Here is a 25,231-nt window from a genome sequence, read left to right on the forward strand (position 1 = left end):
CCAGCATCCGCCTGAATTACCCACAGACCAGTCATGTAGAGATTGGGAGCTATGTTTTTAAAAAATATGATTTTCTGTGTTCATAAAACACAGAATGAACCTTTCTTGGCAGCTTTTCTTGAACTGAGATGAAAGGGCTTCTAATTAATTTCATTTTAGAGCCATTTAAGCAGCAGATTTGATCCAGATTTCTAAGCACTCTGCAACCTGTACCTTTCATCATTACCAATGGAATCATGGAAATTTCAGAGCTAGAAGGTGCTGGAAGGTCATTTATTTTAATCCCTTGTATTACAGATAGAAAAACTAGACATCACCAATTGTAATTTGGAATTTTACCCTTTTAAGAACTAGCCTTCTGTCTTGACTCTGGAAGATATAAACATTTAAAGACAATAGTATGTGTAAGATTGCTATTTCATCTTAGTTAAACACCTGGGGATTACAATCTGTTTTAGGATTGAAAGCTAACAGGTTAATGAAATAGTTTTTCAGAGCAATCTGCATTTAACCTCAAAAAACTACTGCCCACATCTGACTCACAATTGTGTCCCATCCCAAACATTGTTGTGCTCATGTTGATTTAGTGCTACTATTTTGGTCAAAATATAATCATGATTATTACTTTTTGCAGATTCCTGTTTCTTGCCTAATTTCCTTTGCAGAAGGTTTAGAAGTTGGTTACAGCAAGTACAAAAATCCTTATCACAATTTGATTCATGCAGCTGATGTCACTCAAACTGTGCATTACATAATGCTTCATACAGGTATCATGGTAAGAAAGTTTTTATAACTGAAGTTTGTTAATTTGGAACATTAAATTCCTTTCTCCTACATTGCCATTGTCCCTTCAATACCTACAGGAGTATTATAAGTGATGATCTTTTGGATTTCTGAGGGTTAATGAGTTATCATAATATACATTTTCCAAAAAATACTTTAATTCCATGAAAAAAGAGATACGCAGAGGCAAATGTAAATATACTGCAAATTTTCCAAAATTTGGACTCCAGAACATTTTTGTTTATAATTTTTCCCCATAGGAGTCACCAAAAAACCAAAAAGTGACCTAGATAAAGTCTTGGGATAAAAGTTAGTTACAGTGCTCTTCCCTCATATTATCATGTTCTCTCAAACTGACTTCTGTGGATTTTTCTCTTTTCCTTGCATTGATAATCACAATCAAATCCTTCTTGGGATAAAAGTTAGTTACAGTGCTCTTCCCTCATATTATCATGTTCTCTCAAACTGACTTCTGTGGATTTTTCTCTTTTCCTTGCATTGATAATCACAATCAAATCCTAATAGGGATTTTGGAAGTTATTTATGTGAGTTTTTCCAAATTCTCTTTTCTCTTCTTTGCATCTAAATGAATCAATGAATAAGTAAATAAATGATTCAGCAATGCAATCCCAGGACAACCACAAGTAGATGTTAGGAATTCTGACACTGCCTGGAATTTCTGTAATGTCTCAGAGTTTAGGAAAGTGAAAAAAAGGAGCAACTCTTTCTTCTAAAAATTCCACACTGAGGTGGGTTCAAAGGGGTATAGGCCATATGAGATGCCCAAATCTTGGTACCTTCTTGATTCCTTATGTGATTCCTTCAGCCTATGCTGAAGCAGTGCCATAAATTGCATTAAGGTAGAATGTTCCATCAAATCCCATAATATGCATTGCCTACTTATTTTGACTTCAGAAGTCACACACCTATTCTATTGGGTCATTGGCACTCAGATCTACGTAACAAATACTCTTTGGGGCCCAGAGATCCTCAATACCTCATCTGTCCACACCAGAGACTATTCCTAATCTGGTCCCATGCAAAGTCCCTAGGGCCACAGTATGTTGTCCCGAAGATCTTGAAAATTTACAACAGTTACATGATTCTTCAACTTTATTATATACAGAAAATATTCATATTAATTTTATTTTTCCCCAAGAAACTATAGTGTGCTGTTTACTACACATACAATCCATTTGCTATGGTTCGTCCAATAGTGTCTCATATGATGATTGAATAAATTGTTTACTCTTCTTCTTCTGAATAAATTGTTTACTCTTCTTCTTCATCTTTCTTTGCCTCCAAAATGTTTGCACATCCATCAGTGCCTTGGGCTCAGATCCCACTCTTAACCCATGTTTCAATTATCTCTTGCTCCAAAAAAAAACTGTTCCAAAACTTAGTGGCTCAAAACAACAACTTATCAATATCTCTCAAAGGTCTGTAGTTAGAAGGATCCCAACTATCAAGTTCTGACTTGAGGTTGTTGATGGGCTTACAGTTAGCTAACGACCATAGCTGAAGACATCTGAGGACATCTGGGCAAGATATCCATGGTGGTTCACTCACATAGCTGGCAGTTGATGATAGCTAATGTCTGAAAGCTCTACTTCTAATAAAGGCTTTTTATAAAGGATTTTCTTGGAATCTCACCACCAATTCAGTAGAAATCTGCACTCTACCAGAAAATTACAAAAAATTACAAAAAAAAAAAAAAAACCTGCTTTGGAGTTAAGTCCTATTTGAGGGAGGCAGAAATCTCAAAAACCTTAACTGAGGCAGTAGCATGACCCCTTTGTGACCTTGTAGAAGGCGGAACTGTATGTGTTGTCAACTTCATACCTTGTGTTTTCCTATTGTAAGGTATATATATGGGCATCACAGACTTATGGTATAAATGTGTCCATTGGCTGAGATCAAATGCAGTCATGGCTAGATTTCCTTGGTCCTTGATTGAAACTTACTCTTCTTTCCAGGAGTCTGATTTGACATGTAAAAGGAGGAAGTAAAAGTTAATAATAATAAATAGAAAATCAAGCATGCAAAAACATAGCTTTAAAATATCATAAGCTTTTAGAAAGCAGTATACGTAACCTTTTTTATAATTGTTTCTAGCATGTGTGCACACACACAGGGAGAAATTCTTTTAAAGTTCCTTTGCTTTAATAAGACTTCACAGTCACAGCTGTTTCTTGAGCTCTTTGCCTACTGACAGCCGCAAATGTTGTTATCCTTGAAAAAGTCAGTTCAACATCTTCCTGGTTAGAGCTGCTTGCTGTTTCCTTTCTAAGGCCTTCGTCTTGAATCTGACAGTGAGATGGTTTTCATTTTAAGTGTGGCATGTCCTCTTTCATGAATTCTGTGGCTTTGAAAAAATTAACTGAAAAATGAAATATTTAAGTGATACTCTGAAATGGAAACTGAGGTGATTAAGTTTCTTCAGAACAAGATGGGATGGAAAAGTAATGCCTACTTCAGTATAATCAAATATCTACTTTAATTATGAAATGCAATGAGAAGATATATACCATTTTATGCTGGGAGGTAACCAAAATTTCATCGTTTAAAAATATGTTTCTGCTTAAGTACATTTTTTATTTTTTATTTTTTTTGCTATCAGTATAAAGGGAGCCAAAGAAAAGTCTCCTATTTCAGCTTCAGAACCTCTCTTCTGAAGGTGACATGGAAGGGATGAAGGATGCCGTGTTATTGGTAAATAGAGCAATTCAAATCCACGGTGTGACTTTTCCCTCAGGCTTGTGAGGAGGACTTGTATCCAGATATAACAAGCCATTCCAACTTCTCCAGAAGACAGGAAATCTGGTCCAGCCTGGCACAACTCCTAGAAAGTTGACATTAATAAAGATTGCATAGTCTGTAACTTACCAATCATAAACAGAAACTTCACTCTACTTTAGCAGATTTCATTGGGGAACTCATTTCTGATTTATTCATCCTTCAGCAACAATGTGTCAGTGGGCTCTTTACTCATCCATTAGTTTGGCCGCTACAAAAATAGTCCAGTGGAAGACTGTCATTGTTGTCTGAGATCAGGAAAATACATTTAAACTACAGGAAGTAATGAGAAATTTTATGATTGATGGTAAAAGGAAAGGCAAAATGAATTATGACTTGATTGCCTGTGTTGCCAAAACTAGGTTTCACAGCCAGCTTGATAGCTTTAGGGAAGTTGTTTTAACAAGCTTTTCTTTAGGTGACAAAAGTGGCAGGGGAGTATTAATTTTCACACAGATGAATGTGTTGGTTCTTTGAAACAACAAAAATGTATTATAGAAATATTCATGTAGGTGAAACTCCTTGGATTTGATATGGGGAAGACTAGGTCACTGGCTTTAGTGCTTTCGTTGATCCCCTGCCATTTCAGAACGGTCTTATCCATGTGACATTTCTGGAGCACTCCAGTGGTAGCCCCAAACTGTCAGGTGACTAATGCAGCCTGCCCCCTGCAAAATGTTCTGAGGACCAGTGCCTGAAGGGGATTGTGATGAAGCTATTGTCCTTCAGTTTGTTACTGTCACACGGAATACCCTCAGCCTGGGAGTAGACACTGCAGAGGAGAGTTGATGCTAGTACACCCTCAGTCTGTCTCTCTCTGTCCTTTGACACTTAATTAACTTGTAGCCTTGTGTCAAGGTGACAGGGGTGTGTGGTAGCTCAATCCATTTGCTAAAGAGCAAATTGCTTCACCAAATGCTGCCAAGCTACCTCCAAGTGTCTCTCTGAATTTGAAATCTTCTGAGGGGCTTGGTAAGGGAACACTTGGATTTAAGGGCTCCTGCCCATGTGTTCTAATAGTAAGAGTAGAAGAAAGAAAGATGACGTGAGGTCTATTTCCTTTGGAAGTTGTAGTCCCCTGACCACACCCAGAAATGGCCTCCCACACTCTGGAATGACTCAGGTTTTCTCCAGTCAATGTACAAAAAATATGCCATGATGTCTCTATTCTACCAACTATGTGGAAATTCTGTTCTTGCAAATGGCATCCTAGACAACAATATTTGGAAGAGTAGAAAGAGTGCAGGCTTTCAAGGCAATCAAGACATAGGTTTGAAACCCTGCTCTACCATGACCTAGATCACTACTCTCTACCTTGGTTTTCTTGTCATTAATATGTGGCTAATAATACTGACCACCATGTAGGATGACAGTGAAGAGTCAATGATATATATATAAAGCATCTAGCCTAGTTCCTGAAACATAATAGGTATTAACACGCATCCTAATATCATAATAATTGTCAATTTATTTTTGTTATATATTATATTATGTGTATTATGTATTAACATTATTATAACACTCACTTTCTATACTGGATAAGTTATAGCAAACTGTCATCCTATTCAAAGGGCTAGAGAAAAAAGTGTCCAACCCCATAATTTAGCTAAAAGAGTTGTTAATTATGCTGTTTTAGACACACCAGGAACTAATAGGTCAATGTGATTTTCTGACCTGAAATTCTCCCAACCTTAATATACACACATACACTTTCTCTCTCTCTCACACACACACACACACTAATAATTTAGATATGAAAATTTACATCACAAGTCTTAAAGCTCTATTTAGAGCTTCTACCCATCAATATACCCAGTTAAACTAACTAGAAATTCTGCTTCTGAAACCTTGGAAAAATGTATTCTGCATATTGCCTCCCTCAAGTAATGAATGCTGTCATCATCCATAGAAGGAATATTGTGATCTCCGGAAGGAACAGAAACTTTGGAATCAGGTTTTGGGTTGAATTCCTGCTCGGCCACTTGATAGCTATGTAACCTTTGGTAGGTTGACCCAGTTCTGTAGGAGTCAGCTTTGTTGTCTGCCAAGTAAAGATAAAGACATTCACCTCATAAATGGAAAACAGCATGGTTCTACAGATCAAAAGAGACCGTCTAGCTAAAATGTTAGTTTCTTCTCCTTTCTTTCTGACATCATTATAAATCTATTGATGGCAGTTAGCATCTCCCTAAGATATGATTTGAGACTGCTCATTTTAGAGTTGGTCCACCTGAGCATTTCTCTGGACAAAATGCAAACTGCAGTTTAGAGGAAGCACAGTGTCTGCACTGCTCATAACTCATCATTGTAACTCTTTACTTCTGCCCATGAGCAACCAGAAGCATGTGGGCTATGTACTGGCCACTGTGCTAGTTAGGAGGAGTGATAGGACTCAGCTTTATTCTCTCTAGCATGTTCTCATGAATCAGTTACAAAATCTATGAATTCAATCATTCATTTTCTGAGTTGGAATTCTCATTTGGCACCAGTGTAAAATGAATGAACAGCTAAGGAACTAAAATTCAGCCCAAAATTCTACTTTTCACTAATACAAAATAGATGTGCTTTTAAATTAGGTGAGAGCATTCAACATTTCACTCTCTTCAAACTATTTTATAATTCTTTTAAGATTTTATTTATTTATTTGACAGAGACAGACACAGCGAGAGAGGGAACACAAGCAGGGGGAGTGGGAGAGGGAGAAGCAGGCTTCCTGCGAAGCAGGGATCCTGATGCAGGGCTCAATCCCAGGACCCTGGGATCATGACCTGAGCCGAAGGCAGATGCTGAATGACTGAGCCACCAGGTGCCCCCAAACTATTTTATAATTTAAACTTAATTATTCAGGCCATAGTGTGGCAATAAATAAGAGGGATTCATGGAGGAAGTACTATTTATGGGAAGCAGAGAATAATGAGACTAAAAACAGGAAATAAGTATAATCAATTTTGACAGCTAGGAAGATAATAATTTTAAATACTTATGAGATAATCTATAATTAAAATCCATCTCTGCTGCACTAATTTAATGTTTTTATAATTGCAGCTTCATATTTTATATTATTGTAGATATTAAATATTGCTTTTTTAAATCAGAGTTAAATCTGTAAATCTTAAATATATCAATAAGAAATACATAAGGTGCATCTGTGTCCAACTCTCGGTTTTGGCTCAGGTCATGATCTCAGCGTCCAGGGATCAAGCCCTGCGTCGGGCTCCACACTCAGTGAGGAGTCTGCTTAAGATTCTCTTCTCCTTCTGCCCCTCCACCCAATGTGTGCCCTCTCTCTCTCTCTAATAAATAAATAAATAAATAAATAAATAAAATCTTCAGAAAAAATAGGATATACTTAAGAAAATTGGTGACTTGTTCCTAGGATCATTTTTTTTAAATAAAACAATGAGTTTCTGGGGGTACAAAACCTGGTTTAACTTCAATTGCTATTCATTTCATGGTGTTTAATTCCACAGTCTCACTGGGGACATTGAAGTTTCAGTCCCACTTCAGTCTATAATAGAGGCCATTCTTCCTTTTAATGACTCACAATTAAATGCACCCATAAACACAAAATAGCTAGTTATATTAACTCCCATTGGTTCTGAAAATCATTTCTGCTTCAGTTATCCAGCTGTGAGACATTTATTCTTGAATTGCAATCACTAAAGATATGTTAGCTCACTATTATTTTCTAGACTCAATGCCTTCTACAGTTCATTTAAGGTAATATGTTCAGTAAAATGACATTTTTTCTGTATTTTACTATATGACAAGATTTGTGAAAGGCACAGTGAATAGATTAACTTAAAAACTTCTCTTAAAATTCCACAGGGAATGATCACTAATTCTATTTTCATTGGAACTGTGGCTGAGAGGGTAAATAACTTATTTGCCTCAGGGTCAACAAAGATTTGAAACCAGAATTGTCTGATTATACATAGCCTCTTTCCACTACTCCTTACTACCGCCCCCTAATGCAAACCTGGTAGAATTCAAGTCAGCAGACAAATATTAAGTTCCTACTATGTGCCAATTACTATGATAGGTTATGTGAAGAGGAGCAAAGATTAATACAATCATACCTTTGTCAATTATGAAATTCAACAGTTGTCACTGCTCATTTTTGACTCATGGACCTACAATGGCTCCCTTTTGCATTTTATACAAAATCCAGATTCATCAGCTCTAATCAAAGTAGTCTATCAACTCTTCCCATAATCTGCACTCTCTCCCCATTCTCATTCCACTTGACTCTCCAACACAGTTGTACTATTGGCAATTCAACTTCCATATGGCCTTCTATAGTAACATTCTGCATTTGCTCTTTCTACTTAGAATACCTCTGTTCCTCACATTGCATTTAGGTACTGTTTTTGTCCATCCTTCTTCCAAGATTACTGCCACCAAATAAACATTCTATCTGCTCTTCTATTGTATCTTTTTCTGTGACCTTTTATCAAGTATGCCTGTAGTTTACATTATATTTTTCTGTAGCTTTGTACAATTTAATTGTTTCAAGTATGTGGAATGAGACTACTAAGAGCAAACCCCCTATCTTTGGGATCCTCCATTCCTACCATCAGGTACCACCTACTTGCACCTCTATCTAATGGAACTTTCTGTGATGATGGAAACACTTTGCATCTGCACTGTTCCATACGGTAACTACTTGCCACATGTGACTCCTGAGCAGTTTTAATGTGGCTCCTGTGCCTGGGAAAGTGACTTAATTTTACTTAATTTTATTTATTTTCAATTTAAGTGGTTGCCTGTGGTTACCCTAACGGATAGTGTAGTAAAACTGTTACGCAAAATTTCAGTGATGAATAAACTACCACATTACCTAAGTAGACTTATAATAGCAGAGAAATTTTGTTAAACCATCCAAATGATAAGAGAAAGATCAATGTATATGAAGCAGGTGTTCTGGATTTTATATGAAAACACTTGTTCAATCTTTTATTTTTAAGTTTAATTGCACATTCAGGATATGTGTGTTGTGAAGAACAAATTTGGTAAATTCTTAGAAACTCTTACAAATCTTAATATAAAATATATAAGTGAAGTTCAGTTCTGTAATGAGCAAAGTGAATATTTTCCAACTCTTAGGTGAAAAATTTCCTCATAGTAGGGTCTTCTACAAAAGTTGAGCTAAAGATATTTTAATGGTGTATGGGTCCTTATGTTAAAAACTACTAAACTAAAAAAAAATTACTAAACTGTAATTGATTTCATGAAAACCCAAATTCATAAGTCTGTGAATTCAAAAATCCACACAGGTTTACCTTTTAAATCATAGAAAATTACTCCTTTTCTGATTGGCAAGGAACATTATAATGTCTGTATTTTGAATTTATAAGCCATGAAACAATCATTGACCACAAGAAGCATCCATTATGCATAATCAACGAATGTGAAACAGGAAGGAAAAATGTACTTAAAATCAATAAGAATAATTTAATATATTTATATGATTATTTATACTGGGTACAACAAAAATCTCCTTTGTAGAAATACAACATGGCCTCTGCTTTCTAAATATGATAGTATCTTTCTTTAATTTACTAGCACTGGCTCACTGAACTGGAAATTTTAGCAATGGTCTTTGCCGCTGCCATTCATGATTACGAGCATACAGGAACCACAAACAACTTTCATATTCAGACAAGGTAAGTTATATAAAAGTACTAACTTTTCTAACTTAAAACTTGAAATTTATTTTTCTACATATTATTTTTAAGAAAATTTAAAAATAACAGTGAAGATGTCTAGTAAGTAGTTTTAATGGATTTTAGCAAAATTCCTTAAGCTACAAACAATCAATTATTGATCAAGAAAATTGTATAAATATTTAGTGACATATTTAGCAATTTAAAGAATGTAAAAATGTGTCAGATAATTTATCTCTGCCCAGGACTTATACTTTGAACTATCATACACGTCAGACATCTACTGACGGAGATGAATCTCACAGCATATTATTTAAGGCATCAGTTTAGTATCATTATGTATTTGAAAGTAATAAAATTGTGCTTTTGAAAAAATCAAAGAAACCTTATTTCCTGTTTAGTGTGAAGTGCTAAATTTAAAATAATTAGAAAATGAGATTTTTTTAATGATGGTAATAATGGCAGTTATTAGAATCAAAATACCAGAGTGGAGATATATCTGACTGCTAGGGCTGTTATCACAAAATCACAGATTGGGTGGTTTAAAGACAGAAATTTTCTCACAGTTCTGAAGTCTAGAAGCCCAAGAAGTGTCATCAAGTTTAGTTTCTGCAGAAGCCTCTCTGCTTGGTTTGCAGATGGCCACCTTCTCACTGTGGGTACACATTCCTCCTATCTCTTCTTCTTATAAAAACGTCAGCCATATTGGATTAGGCCACCCCCTTATAACCTTATTTAACTTTAATTACTGCTTTAAAAGCCTTATCTCCAAATACAAGTCACATTCTAAGGTAAAAGGGGTAAGGACTTCAACATATGAATTTTGGGGAGACATAATTCATTTCATAACAGAAACGTGCTCTGTGTTCTTTTTGGTTGCACATAGGTCTCAGTGTCTGGGAGGCAGAATGTATCTAGGACCCACCATGATTCAACTTTCTATACATAAGATCCTGACATTTCTCTAAGTCTTTCACTTGTCAGAGATGCTTGAGATAGAGATGGAAGTTGAGAGACTGATGTTTCTCTGGAACTACTGTAGAACCCTCCAGTCTTATTAAGGGAAATCTAAATCTATTTTTTGGGGGGGGGTTTCTCCTTTTTTAATTGATAGGCTTTATTTCTTAGAGCAGTTTTAGATTTATAGAAAAACTGAACAGAAAGTACATAGTTCCCATATACTCTCTTTCCCCACCCCCACAGTTTCCCCTATTGTTAAATCTTGCATCAGTATGGTACATTTGTTATAATGACCCACTATTGATACATTATTATTAACTAAAGCCCGAAGTACACATTAGAGTTTAATCTTTGTGTTACACATTGTATGGGTTTTACAAATGTATAATGTGTATAATGCTATGTATCCACCATTATAGTATCATACACAATAGTTTCACTGCCCTAAAACTGTGCTTCACCTATTTATTCCTCCCTCCCTCTCTACCCCTTTACACCTGACAACCACTGGTCTTGTTAATATCTCATAGTTTTGCCTTTTCTAAAATGTCATGTAGTTGAAATCGTATGATATGAAGCCTTCTCAGACTGGTTTCTTTCACTTAATATGCATTTAAGTTTTCTCAATGTCTTCTCATGGCTTGATAGCTCATTCATGTTCATTGGTGAACAATATTCCATTGTATGGATGTGACAGAGTTTGTTTCCTTATTTGCCTATGAAGGATATCTTGGTTACTTCCAAATTTTGGAATAAAGGTTATGAATAAAGGGACTATCAACATTCATGTGCAGATTTTTGTGTGGTCTGTTCATTTGCTTTTTAATGGCAATATTTCTAACAACTGATTTTGCAGCTATAGGAGATTATTTTTTTAATGTGGAGATCAGGACTATTTGTTTAAAAGGTTAGACACTTTTAGAGCTTTCAGTGACTAAAGTGACAGAGAGCCACATTATGGATCATCTAGTCAAGGCCTCACAATCTAAGGAGTGAAAACTAAGACCTCAAGAGGTGAAATGACCAATCTGTGTGCACATAGCTGGCTGATGGCAGTGGCAGAATTGAGAAGCCAAGAGGAGGGACAATCCCAATCCAGTCTACTCATATAACTCTGACCCCATGTCCAAGGCAGATGCATGCGAGTTCCAGTCTTCTGTAGCCTGAAATAGGATGGGCTTAGATAACGTGGCCCCTTGATGGAGACAGAGGAAGAGTTGGAATTCCAACAGTGAAATATTGAGGAAAGTATTCTGTCTATCCCCAGCGTCCCTGAGATTGACAGACTGTGAAGGGGAAAGGCAGACCTGGAGGTCTGGTCATGTGCAAGAGGATGTTATTAACCTACGCATTTGCAGAGTAGAGGGAACTGTTCCGTTTTTGTGTCAAACATCAAAGCAAATGTAGACCGTGCAGATCATTTTTGTTTGTCAAAGACTCTTCTACAACCACGGAATCCATAATGAGTGAGATTTTAATTAAAGACAGCTCATTACTGAGCTGGGCCCTGTATAGGACAACAGTTTAGCAGTTGGAGAAGGGAACAAGTGATTGGTTACCCATGAACACTTCTTGTTTCTACTTTGAAAAGTGAAGGCAATGGACCAGCCTTCTCCAGCAGCAGTGTCGGGCCACCACTCTAGCTTTCTCCTTACCATCCATTTGCAACTGATGAAGAGTCCTAACTTCCTTATTCTTTGGACTGCAAAGAAGGGGAGGGAAATGGAGAAAGAGAAGAGGTGGAAGAGGAGAAGGTGGAGTAAAGAAAGAGGAGAGGGAGGAAGAAGAATTCATTCCCCCCCCAATTTTACATTAAGAAACTCTGCATATAAAGGGGAGAAAAGGTCAAGTATTTTATTTATTTTCTTATAAATTGCCTACTGGGATCAATTTAAAGGATAAATTATACAAGAATTTGAAAATTCTATGAACGAAAATGTTGTAATGACCACAACCACAACATAATGTGCTTTTAAAACTCTATCACCGTTACATTTTGTCCAAGAAAAAATAACATCTTATGTTACAAGTATCAATAATTCTATTGTATTTTATATTACTCATTGTTACTTGGATTTAGAATGCTTTTCTAGTGTGGAAAACTATATACTGGATAATACAAAATAAAAAATAATTTAGAACATAGTACAATGCTAGATTTGAGTTCAGTACAGACATTATAATTCATGAAATCCTTGAAAGTGTAAATAAATGGAAATAATTTCTTTTTTGTGAAAAGAAAATACTGAGCTACATGTTACCATGGATACTGAATGTTGCTTAGAGTTTTGTTCTTTTCTTAGCAGTCAAAGACCATCTCAAACATTAAGATGGTGCTGTATTCTCAGAATCTTATTGGATTTATGAGACAAAATCATAATAGTTTGCTACAATTAAGTCTGGTTCAAAGATACATCTTTGCTTGCTGCTGAAAGTAAAAGACAGTGATACTTGGAGCTATGTCATGTAATTACACTGCCATGGCTAGATTTGAGGCCATATGATACAAATGATATGTGATTTACATGTCAGTTTTTCCCATGATCTGAGTGAATTTTTGGAGATACTTGGGCAAGATATATTCAGTTCTTTCTTAAACAAGGTTTGCAGGTGTACTTTTCTGTATACGGAGTTATGATTATTGGCTAAAGAATTTTTAGGCCATGGTTGAGATTCAAAGAAATCTATTTTGGAATTATGTACCATTAGCTAACTACATATGTTTTTCTACTTTCATGGCAATTCTAGAAACAAAAGATAATTGTTCTGCCTCATAGGTCATTTCCCCTATGTTGGATTAATAATAAAGCTTGGTTTATTTAGTCAATTATTAGATACAGATCTCAAATAGGTTACTTGCAACCAAAACCAGGTTTCTTTAGTTCTTTCATTTATCCTTGCCTATTCTTTGGTAAACATTCAGTGGTAAATAACCAGTTCTATAACCAGTACTACTGACTGAGAAGCCTAAAACAGTAAGTCTTAGTGAGGCAGTTTTCGTGCTGACAGAATATATCTACCACAAGGAAGGAAAAATGAAGAGTCCGGGCATTGCAGCAAGTGGAAGCAAAGTTGCACAGGTTTTAACTTGACTTTACTTTTGCTATTTTTGTTGCCTCCAGTTTGGCAACTTATATGGATTGATTTACCATTTTAATACATTATACATAGTGGTCCTGCTTCCATTCCACATTTGCAAAATGATCTGGCAACCTAAGAGGATAGAGGAAGAAGCCAGGGTTCCATTATACAGATCTGAGAATGCTTAGAATATCTCATACTTTATTCTAGAATACTAAGTTAAACAATGCTACAGTATGAAGTAGTCTATTTGCTCAAATGATGTGAAAATATGGACAGGTGAAAAGTGAAAAACTTCCCTTGATGAATTCATCATTTTAAAATATAATTTTCATTATAAATTGGTGGTAAAGCACACATTTTAAATTTTGGGGTTTTTTAATTTAATGCTGCAGGATCTAAACACTCAAATTGAATCACAACATTATAAGGGAGAAAAAAACTAAAATCATAAATACAGCAAATGATTTTCATCACCCCCTCTGCCCTCCATCCAAAGTAATGTTAGTCCAAGGGAATAAGAAATAGTTGGCAATCAACTATCTGGAACGGGTTGATTCATCAACAGAGGGATTGATTCATTCAATGATTGGATGAGGATATCAGGCAATTTTTTTTCTTTGTTTGGCATATGTAGATTATCTCACAGGTATCTGGATTACAAATTGTAAGGAAAAGACATAAGTATATTCAAACTATGATAATTAAAAAGAAATAAAGCACTATGACCAAATGGGATTTATTCCCAAGCTCAACATTCAAAAATCAATTAAGGAAATCATCATATCAACATGTTAAAGAAGAAAAATACATGATCATATCAAAATGCAGAAAAGGTGTTTGACAAAATCCAACACATTTATGATGAACATGCTCTGCAAACTAGGAATAAAGGAGACCTTTCTCAACTTGATAAAGATCTACAACAAACTGACAACTAACCTCACACTTAACAGTGCAAAACTTGAAACTTTCCCACTAAGGTCAGGAACAAGGCAAGGATATTCTCTCTTACCACCTTTTTTATAACATCATAGTGGAAGTACTAGTTAATGCAATAAGGCAATGAAAGGAAACAAAAGGTATAGAGATTGGGAAAGAAAGCATAAAACTTTGTTGGTAAGTTACATGATAATCTATATAGAAAGTCCAAAAGAACTGACAAAAAAATTCCTAGAACTAATAAGCAATTATAGCAAGTTTGCAGAACATAAGGTTAGCACACAAAATTCACTTTCCTATATGCCAGTAATGAACAAGTAGAATTTGAAATTGAAATCACAATATCATTTACATTAGCATCAAACATTGAAATATTTACATATAAACCTAACAAAATATGTATAAGATGTATATCAGGAAAACTATAAAAGTCTGATGCAGAATTCAAAGAAGAACTAACTCAATGGAGGGATATTCCATGTTCATGGTAGGAAGACTCAGTATTGTCAGGATGTCAGTTCTTCTCAACTTGATCTATAGATTCAATGCAATCCCAAACTTCCAGCAAATTATTTTGTGGATGTTGACAAGCAGATTTAAAGTTTATATGGGAAGGCAAAAGACCCAGAATAGCCAACACATTACTGAAAGAGAAGAACAGAATTGGAGAATTGATACTATCTAACTTCAAGACTCACTATAAAGATACAGTAGTAAAGATAGTGTGGTATTGGTAAAAGAATAGACAAATAGATCAGTGGAACTAGAAGAAAGATCCCAGAAATAGACACACATAAAATATAGTCAACTGATCTTTGATAAAGGAGCAAAGGCACTGCAATAAGCCAAAGATAGTCTAGTCTCTTCAACAAATGGATCTGAAACTACTGAACATGCCAAAAAAAAAAAAAAATCGAGACAGAGACCTTATTCTCATCACAAAAACTAACTCAAAATGGATAGACCTAAATGTAAAATGCAAAACTATAAAACTCTAGAAGTTAACATAAGAGAAAACCTAGATGATCTTGAATGTGGCGATGACTTTTTAGATAAAACACTAAAGGCAAAACTGACAAAAAATAATTGATAAGCTAGACTTAATTAAAATTAAAAACTTATGCTCTGTAAAAGACAATATCAAAATAATTAGACCATCCACAAAGTGGGGGAAAATATTTGCAAAGGATATATCTGATAAGGGACTGTTATGCAATATATACAAAAATTCTTGAAACTCCACAATAATAAATGACCGGACTTAAAAATGTGCTTCAACAGACACCTCACCAAAGAAGATACACAGATGGAAAATTAGCATATGAAAAGGTGTTCCACATCATATGTCATCAAGGAAATGCAAATTAAAACAATGAGATATCACTACACATCTATTACAATGGCTAAAATCTGGAACACTGATGACACCAGCTGCTGGTGAAGATGTGTAGCCACTGGACCTCTCATGCATTGTAGTGGGAATGCGAAATGGTACAGCCATTTGGGAAGACAGTTTGATAGTTTCTCAGAAAATGAAACATAGTCTTACCATACAATCCAGCAATCACACTCCTTGGTATGTACCCAAAAGAGCTGAAAAATTATGTCCACACAAAAACCTGAGCATGGATATTTATAGCAGCTTTATTCATAATGGCCAAAACTTGGAAGCAACTGAGAAATCCTTCAGTAGGTGAAAGGATAAATTGTGATAGATCCAGACAATGAAATATTACTTGGTGTTCAAAAGAATTGAGCTATCAAGCCATGAAAAGACATGGAGGAAACTTACATGCATATTACTAGGTGCAAGAAGCTGGTCTGAAAGGGTTACATACTATATGATTTTAACTATATGATATCCTGCAAAAGCCAAAACTATGGAGAAAATAAAAAAGATCGGTGGTTGCCAGGGGTTATGGGCATGGGAGGGATGAACAGACCGAACACAGAGGATTTCTATGGCAGTGAAAAGACTCAGTGTAATGCCATAATGGTGGATGCATGTCATTGTACCTTTGTCCACAGGCACAGGATGTAAACTATGGATTTTGAGTGATAATGACGTTCAGTGTAGACCTATAAATTATAACCAATGTACCACTCTGGTGGGGGATATTGATGACGAGGGGGTGGTTTTACATGTCTGGGGTGAGGGGGTATATAGCAAATCTCTGTACCTTCTGTTCAATTTTGCTGTGAACCTACAACTGCTCTATTTTTTTTAAAGCCATCATATGGTTAAAAAAAAAGGAACTAAGTACTTCCATAAATGTAGGTGTTTGATTATAGAGTTCTTATTGATGAGTTATCTTGTGACTTGAGTATATTTAGCAAACACTTGTGAAGTCTAAAAGAAATCCTCTACTGGACATTTTGTTTTTAATTCTTAGGTCAGATGTTGCCCTCTTGTATAATGATCGCTCTGTCCTTGAGAATCACCATGTGAGTGCAGCTTATCGACTTATGCAAGAAGAAGAAATGAATGTTTTGATAAATTTATCCAAAGATGACTGGAGGTGAGTTTCAAAGGAAGCCCAGAGGAAATTTAATTTCAGGAAAAAGTTAAATTATGTGATTTAAAGTGAAGAAAGTCAATCCCTCACTCATATTATAAAAATTCCCCTTGACTGGATGACTCTGAGAAGGGTTAGTACCTAGAAGATGTTGTTCAGGAGCCAGACTCTGCTGGTTGGAGTTGAGCTATTTTCCAGGTTAATTTCACATCTGTATACATTATAGCCAGTCCACAAGAGTGCATACCACACAACACATACTTTAGGATACATAATGATGTACTCTATGGAATGGAGCTCTGCTTAATTGTGGTCCTAAATAAATTCAAAATCTTAGTGTAATATGGATTCCTTCATATTCCTTCATATTCCTTACTTTTCTATATGTGGAGTTTTGCTTTTTTAAAAAATAAACAAAATTCACTGTTTGAGGAAAATAATTACAAATATAATATACTAAAATGATGCAGATGCAGAGGGAAATCTTACCTGTTTCTCCAAGGCATCCATCTGCTTAAAAAGAAAAAAATCATAGATCGGTGATACTTGTTGCCACATAGAGGGAAATAACAAGATGTACCCCTACAACTCGGCATAACTTTTCCTTCTTCTTGATCCTTTGGTCATCATCAGGCCTTTCATTTAACTATAGGGCTGCCAGATATAGCAAATAAAAATAAGGGATGTCCAGTTAAGTATGAATTTCTGATAAACAGAAATTTTTAGTGCAAATATGTCTGCTTATCCCTACTAGTCAATGAGACTTACTTATACTTTAAAAAAGAAAAGCCTTATCTTTAACAAAGATTTTGTTAAAAGTTAGTTAATGGGCTGAAAATTTTCCATTTAAATATCAAAGGTTTTTCCATTTTTCTTTAAATTGAGGTAAAAGAAAAGAAGTGCCTTGGGATCAAGAACTGCCTCAAAATTAATGAATGAGTAAATGAATAAATGGTTAATTCAAGATTTAAAACAAGCCCTAATTTCTGATGGTTACTTTTCCAAATACTCAAGCTTTCTAGTTTTTCAAGGCCATTTTTGAAGGTGTGTAAAAAATACCAGCTCACTTTTGCAACTATAGAAGCAGATCTAATGTGGTGGAAGGAGGCACTTTGTTTTGGGAAGCTGGTTCGGGCCTTTCATTTTATTCTGCAAGAAACAATAGCCCAGTTGGGTTTCCAGTTAAGAAGGCCAGCATCTAATTGTAAAAGGATCTTAAAGCTGCCACAGCTGGGCTGTGTGGAGAATAGAAGAGCAAAAGTAGGCGTAGGGACATAAATTTGGAGGTATTTCTTGTGGTCCAAGAGATGATTATTTACATTTAGAGTATTAATTTAATTTTTCATCAGTGATTATTATTCCCAGAGGTAACATTTATATTATTAATTTTTACAGTTATTCCTGTGAATTAACCTTTTTCCTTCTCAAAGTTGATTCTGTTGCTATTTCAGTGTGATTATTTTTGCTACTACATTTTTGTTCTTTAACATCTTTATTATTATAATAATTTATTCCTGTAATAATTTATAAATTTCTGTACAGTAACTTCTCAGAATCATCCTAATTGAATATTTTTATAGAATTGTTTTAACAAATACTATAATATCATATAGACTGTAGAATTTAATAGATCCAACATTGTTTCTAAAAAGCTACAAAAGATACATTTGCTAGTATAAAGTTGATAACATGTTACCACAAATTAAAATATGAATAGCATTTTAGAGATTTGTAGGTTTTCTGTTTGCATATCTATTTATTTCTTAAAGTAACTTTAGTAACCATAAATGAAATAATTTAAAAATTTTGATAAGATTCATAAAGTAACATTTCCCTTGTGCACTATTTTGCCTAGTTTATTGATACACTATCTGTTGATTATTGATAATATCTAGCATTTACTAATCACTTACTTACAAAGTACAATGTACTAAATTTTATAGATTTCATAAAACTTTTGTCTCATTTTTCCTTAGTTAAAATGAGTATTTTGGTTCAGTTGCTATTGTAATATGGGTCTCTTCATAATTCCAGAGAAAAAATGTAATTAAGAATAAGTTTCAGGGTGCCTGGGTGGCTAAGTCGGTTAAGTGTCTACCTTCCACTCAGGTCATGATCCTGGAGTCCTGGGGATCTGTGGAGCCCCTCATCAGGCTCCCTGCTCATCAGGGAATCTGCTTCTCCCTCTGCCTCTCACCCTTAATGTTCTCTCACATGCGCTCTCTCTCTCTTTCAAATAAATAAGTAAAATCTTTTAAAAAATTTATTAACTACTTTTAGTTTCCATTCCTTTAATATTTGGGTAAAAGCATTCTAAGCAAGCTACCCAATATCATCAACAGTAATCAGAATATTGATTTCTCACAGTGCTCATCTAAAAATCCAGTTGAATTGAGCACCCATAATTTTCAACAAGCACCTCTAATATGTGGTTGTTTTAAAAACAAATCATTCAATCCTACAAACTTTAGGTTAAAAATCTTTGACACAAGATTATAATTCACCTTATAAAGGTAAACACACACCTTTTATTTAGCTTCTATTGGCCATGCCACAGAATGAAAATAAAATACGATTTCTGGTGTGAGTGATATTTTTATGTATCTGTACTGACCAAGCAATGACTTGTAGAACATGCAAGGCTTTGCTGAAATGACCAATTTCCTACTTAGTGTGAGAATGCGTTATTTATGCACAGGTTTTGTGATATGGTCAGTGTTTAGCTCAAATTAAAATTTGATTAAAATTTCAATAATACCAATAGCTCTGTCTACAATATATTGTAGAGTCAGGGTCCCAAAAGCCGAAAAGAAGAATCGCCACTCACTTTAGCATCTTGGCTTCTCTGGGTTCTTAGAATAGAAAGAAGTGGTCCAAGTGTCAGCTTTAGGAGTGGGAACTCTTGGGGTTGAACCTTGCCTCTGCCATCTACCAGCTACCTGTGTGACTGGGCAAAACTCAACTTCCTCTGGTGTGAAATGATAATAGCTCCTCATATAAAAGCACCTAGCACACTGTTTGGACTGAATAAATCCTGAATACATAGTGGTGGTTTTAACAATAGCAAATACTGCATTTAAAATTATGTTTTTAAGTTGGTCAGGATCCTTTCAGATAGAAAAACAGTATTTAGGAATTATGAGTAGGGGAGGGTTGTGGGTGTGCATGGGGGAAGCATTCAGTTCTTTAAGGGGTGACATTAAACAACATCATTCACAGATCACTCTCCTGGCAACTTCCTAAAGCCGTAAGAGTTAAAGGGTGAAATAATGTCAATGTTTGTGAGCGCTTTTATGTTTAAAAAGTAGCATCTTCCATGCTCATATCCATAAAGAAAAATAAAATTTAGTTAGTAATATTTAAGAAAATGTTTTACTTGAGAATCATCAAGGGCCAAATGAACATTTCTTCTTTTGATGACTCCACAGGGATCTTCGGAACCTAGTGATTGAAATGGTTTTGTCTACAGACATGTCAGGTCACTTCCAGCAAATTAAAAATATAAGAAGCAGTTTGCAGCAGCCTGAAGGGTAGGTTATTTACTTCCATCATGTTGAAGGTCCGTGGGCTTAGACTCAGAAAAGACTGTAATTGGTTACTTTGGTCTGATAATTTGAACATGTCCTTGGTTTGACAGGATTGACAAAGCCAAAACTATGTCCCTGATCCTCCATGCGGCAGACATCAGCCACCCAGCAAAATCCTGGCAACTGCACTACCGCTGGACCATGGCCCTGATGGAGGAGTTTTTCCTACAGGTGCCTCCTTCAGAAATGTGCAAATGTTTTTGGAAATAGTGACTATGCGTATTGACATGCATCTTTTTAAATGCAGAATCCAGGACTTGTGACTTACTATTATCACCTGGCCACAACACATTCTTGGGACATTAAGCAGAATTTATCAGTCTTTCAGATAAATGTATTTCATAATCCTATGTGGTATAATATATGTTTCAAAGAGAGTCAAGGCTTGGATCTCAGATGCCACCCTTAGGAAAGAAAGAAACAAACAAATCAGCATTGTTGCCTGCTATTAAGAGGTAAAATGCTAGAGTAGAGAGAGCAAATATCTTTCATCATAAAATGCGAAAGGGGAGGATATGCAGCACTGCTGTATACATCTTGTTGGTTAAAATTTAGTCGTGTGTACTCAGTTGCAAGGGAGGCTGAGAAAGGTAGTTTTTTGCTGGGCGGACATATGCCTAAGTAAAAACTAGACTGTCATATGAAAAAGCAAGCTTGGACATGGGGAATGGCCAGTGCTCTCTACCACAAGTATACTTTTTTTTTTTTAAATAGTATCCCTGTTCTATTTCTACTTACACCTGAGTTACCACAATACAAATGTGATGCTAACCACCCAGAGTTAGCATCAGTTCCCAAAGTTAAAGGCTCAGTTTTCCATAAGAATGGCTTCACTTCAGAGGCCAACCTCAAGTGGGGCCCTAGGACACCAGCCCTTCTGACCACTTGTTATAAGTTCAGGGGTTCCCATGACCCTCCTCAGGTTTGACAATTTGTTGCAGTGACTCAAAGAACTCAAGAAAGCACTATGCTTATGGTTATAGTTTTATTATAAAAAATACAATAAGGAATAGCCAATTGACATTTTACCTATTCTGAAGACATGAAGACTGAATATATTACTATATTTTGAGGACTCTGGTTTCTGTTTCCCATTGTCAATGATTATGGTTTCACTTTAAAAATAGCATTGCATAGTCCTAGAGAAACTTACTGAGTAGCATCTTCCAAATTTAAGTATTTTCATACTAAAAATAGTTTAAACATATTTTAATACATTGTGCGGTAAAAACAAAAAAAACACCACAAATGTTAAAATCTATCCAGTTCTACAGGGCAACTGTGTGCTATGGCCAAATAAAAATTATAATTTCATGTACTCAGCCAAATATTAACTAGAAAATGGTAAATCTAGAGAGAACTTAGAGATCTTTAAGAACACCTTTCTCATAGTAGAGATGAAAACAACAGAAATAAGAAGAGATAAAATGACTTTGTTCAGGTTAAAAAAATTTTTTTTAATATTTTAAATGATCATGAAAACACAACTTTTGAAATTTTGTCAGATGCAGTTAAAGCAATGCTTAGAAGAAATTTTATAGCCTTAAATGCTTATATTAGAAGAACAAAAGTATGTATCAATCATCTGTGTTTCCACCTAAATAAGCCAGTTAGGAAAATTAAACCTAGTTGATTGAATAAAGTAACAAATATAAAGTTGATTGAAGGAAGTAACAAATATAAAGCTGATTGAAGGAAGTAACAAATATAAAAGCAGAAATCAATGAAATAGGACAAAGACAAACAATAGCAAAAATTAACAAAGAAAGCAGTTGGTTCTTTGAAAAAATAATAAAATTATTAGCAACTTTAAAAACAGAAAAAACCCACAAATTATAAATAAAAAAGAAGTTATCATTATAGACCCTACATATAGTAAAAGGATAAGGAATGTTATGCACAATTTATGCCAATACATTTAACAATTTAGAAGAAATGTCAAATTCTTTGAAAGATATAAATTACCAAAACAAACACAAGAAAAAAACTGTAATTTGTATATCCATGTATTTATTTTTAAACATTGAATTTGTAATTTAAACTCTTTCCATGAAGAAATATTCAGGCTTAGGTGGTTTCAATTCTTAATTCTCATTTCAGTTCTCAATTCAGTTGAGAGATGGTGAGTTCTCTCAAGCTTTTCAGAAAGAAATAATGCTGGTTTTAACACAGAGTGAGAGGGAAAATTATCAGTATAACCCTGACAAAACCTGACAAAGATTTTGCAAGTAAAGAAAATTACATACCCATATCTGTCATGAACCTAGTTGGAAAATTCCTTTAAATGTTAGCAAATCCAATCCGGCGATATAGTAAAAGAGTACATATTAGACCTGAGTTGATTTAATATTAAAAAATCATTTGGGGCGCCTGGGTGGCTCAGATGGTTAAGCGTCTGCCTTCGGCTCAGGTCATGATCCCAGGGTCCTGGGATCGAGCCCCGCATCGGGCTCCCTGCTCCGCAGGAAGCCTGCTTCTCCCTCTCCCGCTCCCTCTGCTTGTGTTCCCTCTTTCGCTGTGTCTCTCTCTGTCAAATAAATAAATAAAATCTTTTAAAAAATCATTTAAAGTAATTTACTATACTAAGAGAAAAAAGAATCCTACTATCATGTCAATAGATGCAGATAAGGCATTTGACAAAATTCAAAAGAAACTAATTACAAAAACCTTCTGCAAACTAGAAATAGGGGACCTCTCTCAACATGGTAAAAAGTGTCAATAGCTTTCATAATACTCCCTGGTGAAATATTGAACACTTTCATGCTAAGTTCAAGATATCTGCTCTTACCACTTCTTTTCAACATGGCATTTGTAGCTCTAGCTATTAAAATAAATAGAAGAAAATAAAGTATAGATTGGATATAAATAAAAAGAACTGTCTTCATTTGCAGAAACATGAGCTTCTACAAAGAAAATGTTAAGGAATCTCTGAAAAGCTACTAGAACTGATGAATAAGTTTAACAGAGTTGTAGGATCAATTGTAGTTCTGTATGCTGGCAACAAACAACTTGGAAATAAAAATTTCAATACAATATGATTTATAATAGCATAAAAATAAAAAGTATTTGAGAATATATTTAATTAAATGCATATAAAACCTAAACACTGAAAACCACAGGATATTGTTGAGAGAAGATTTTTAAAGACCTATCTATGTAGATTGAAAGGTATACCACATTAAAGGATTAACATGTTAAGATGTCAATTCTTCCAAAATTGATTAATACACTTAACATAATCTTTATCAAAAATTGTAACAGACTTCTTTGTAGCAGTTGAAAGAGAGCTGATCCTAAAATCAACATGGAAATGTAAGAATCTGAAAACGGCCAAAACAATTTTGAAAAAGACTGAGAAAGTTGGAGAATTTATACCTCCTTATCACATGATTAGTAGAAAGCTAGAGTCATCAAGACAGTGTGTTATTAACATGGAGACAGGCAAGTAGGCCGATAAAATAGAATAGTGATCCCATACTTATATGGTCATTTGATTTTCTACAAAAGCAACAAAACATTTCAATGGAGAAAGGAAAGTTTGTAAATAGCAAGGAAATGATACTTATTAAATATAGGGGAGAAAAGGAATCTTGTCCCTTATATAAATATTAATTCAAGACTGACCCCAGTCTTAATATAAAACATGACTCTAAAGGTTCTAGAGGAAAACTTAGGAGACTATGTCTCTAATCTTGGGGGTAGCCAAATATTTCTCAGAAAAGACACAAAAGCACTGCCTAAAAAAAGAAAAAAGATAGGCAAAGTGGACAGAGCAAATTTTAAAGCGTCTTCTCTTCCAAAAATACCATGGAGGCAAGCCATAGAGTGAGAGAAAATATTTGTACTACAAATATCTGTCCAAGGGCTTGTTCACAGATTGCATAAGGAATTCCTACAAATCAGTAATTTAAAAAAAAATAAGACTAATTTGATCAGACACCTAATAAAAGAAAATACACAAATGGGTGATAAATACATACAAGTATTCCCATTCTCATTGCTTATCAAAGAATTGCACATTAAAGCACAATGAGATACGTCTACATCCTCACCATAAGAGCTAAAATTAAAAGGACTGAAAATATTAAGTGTTATTGAGGCTGTGGAGCAACTGGACTCCAGTTGCAAGTCCAGGCATTGCAGATGGAAGTATAAGTCATTACAACCCATCTGAAAACTACTGGTTAGCAACCACTAAAGAGAAACTCACTATCCCCTATGACCCAGCATGTCCACCCACAGGTGTATAACTCAGAAAAACTGGTCCTTATGCCCACCAAATGTGGAGTAGTCATAACAGTATTACTTATGATAGCCCAATATTAGAAACAGTCCAATTTACATCAATACTAGAAATGGTATAGTCATACAATGGAATACCATGCAACAATTAAAAAAATGGACTAATAACACAAACAAGGAAAAATCTCAAAAAAATACATACTGTATGATTCCATTTATATGAAGCTCCAAACTGGCAAAATTAATCTCTGATGATTGAAATCTGAACAATGGGTGCCTATAGGAAGTGAGATTCACTGGAAAAAGTTAAGGGAATCTCTGGAGGTGGTGGAAACATTTCATATATTAATTGACTGTTAATTACACAAATGTGTTCAAAATTTATGTTTTTAAGATTTGTACGTAAGTTTTTCCTTGACTTAAAAAAGGATATATCAGAATAAAGGTGCTTCATCAATAACTTGAACCATAAAAAACAAAAACCAGTGTTAAGTCTCTAATAAATTCCAGAGACTCTTTTTTTTTTTAAAGATTTTATTTATTTGACAGAGAGAGACACAGCGAGAGAGGGAACACAAGCAGGGGGAGTGGGAAAGGGAGAAGCAGGCTTCCCACTGAGCAGAGAACCCGACGTGGGTCTCAATCCCAGGACCCTGGG

At 35.0% G+C, this 25,231-nt stretch overlaps 1 protein-coding gene across 1 annotated transcript in view; it reads left to right on the plus strand.

The window, feature by feature from the left end:
• PDE1A (phosphodiesterase 1A) overlaps positions 1–25,231 on the plus strand; it is a 311,354-nt gene that overhangs the window by 253,275 nt on the left and 32,848 nt on the right. The window contains exons 7-11 of the mRNA XM_088022094.1: positions 635–775; positions 9,145–9,245; positions 16,622–16,747; positions 20,173–20,274; positions 20,382–20,502. Coding sequence (XP_087878220.1) covers positions 635–775; positions 9,145–9,245; positions 16,622–16,747; positions 20,173–20,274; positions 20,382–20,502 — 591 coding nt within the window. The remainder of the gene's footprint in view (positions 1–634; positions 776–9,144; positions 9,246–16,621; positions 16,748–20,172; positions 20,275–20,381; positions 20,503–25,231) is intronic.

Source organism: Eumetopias jubatus, unplaced genomic scaffold (genome assembly GCF_037043125.1).
Source record: "Eumetopias jubatus isolate StellerSeaLion01/CBP00866 unplaced genomic scaffold, mEumJub1_p1.0 scaffold_3, whole genome shotgun sequence".
Lineage (NCBI taxonomy): Eukaryota > Metazoa > Chordata > Mammalia > Carnivora > Otariidae > Eumetopias > Eumetopias jubatus.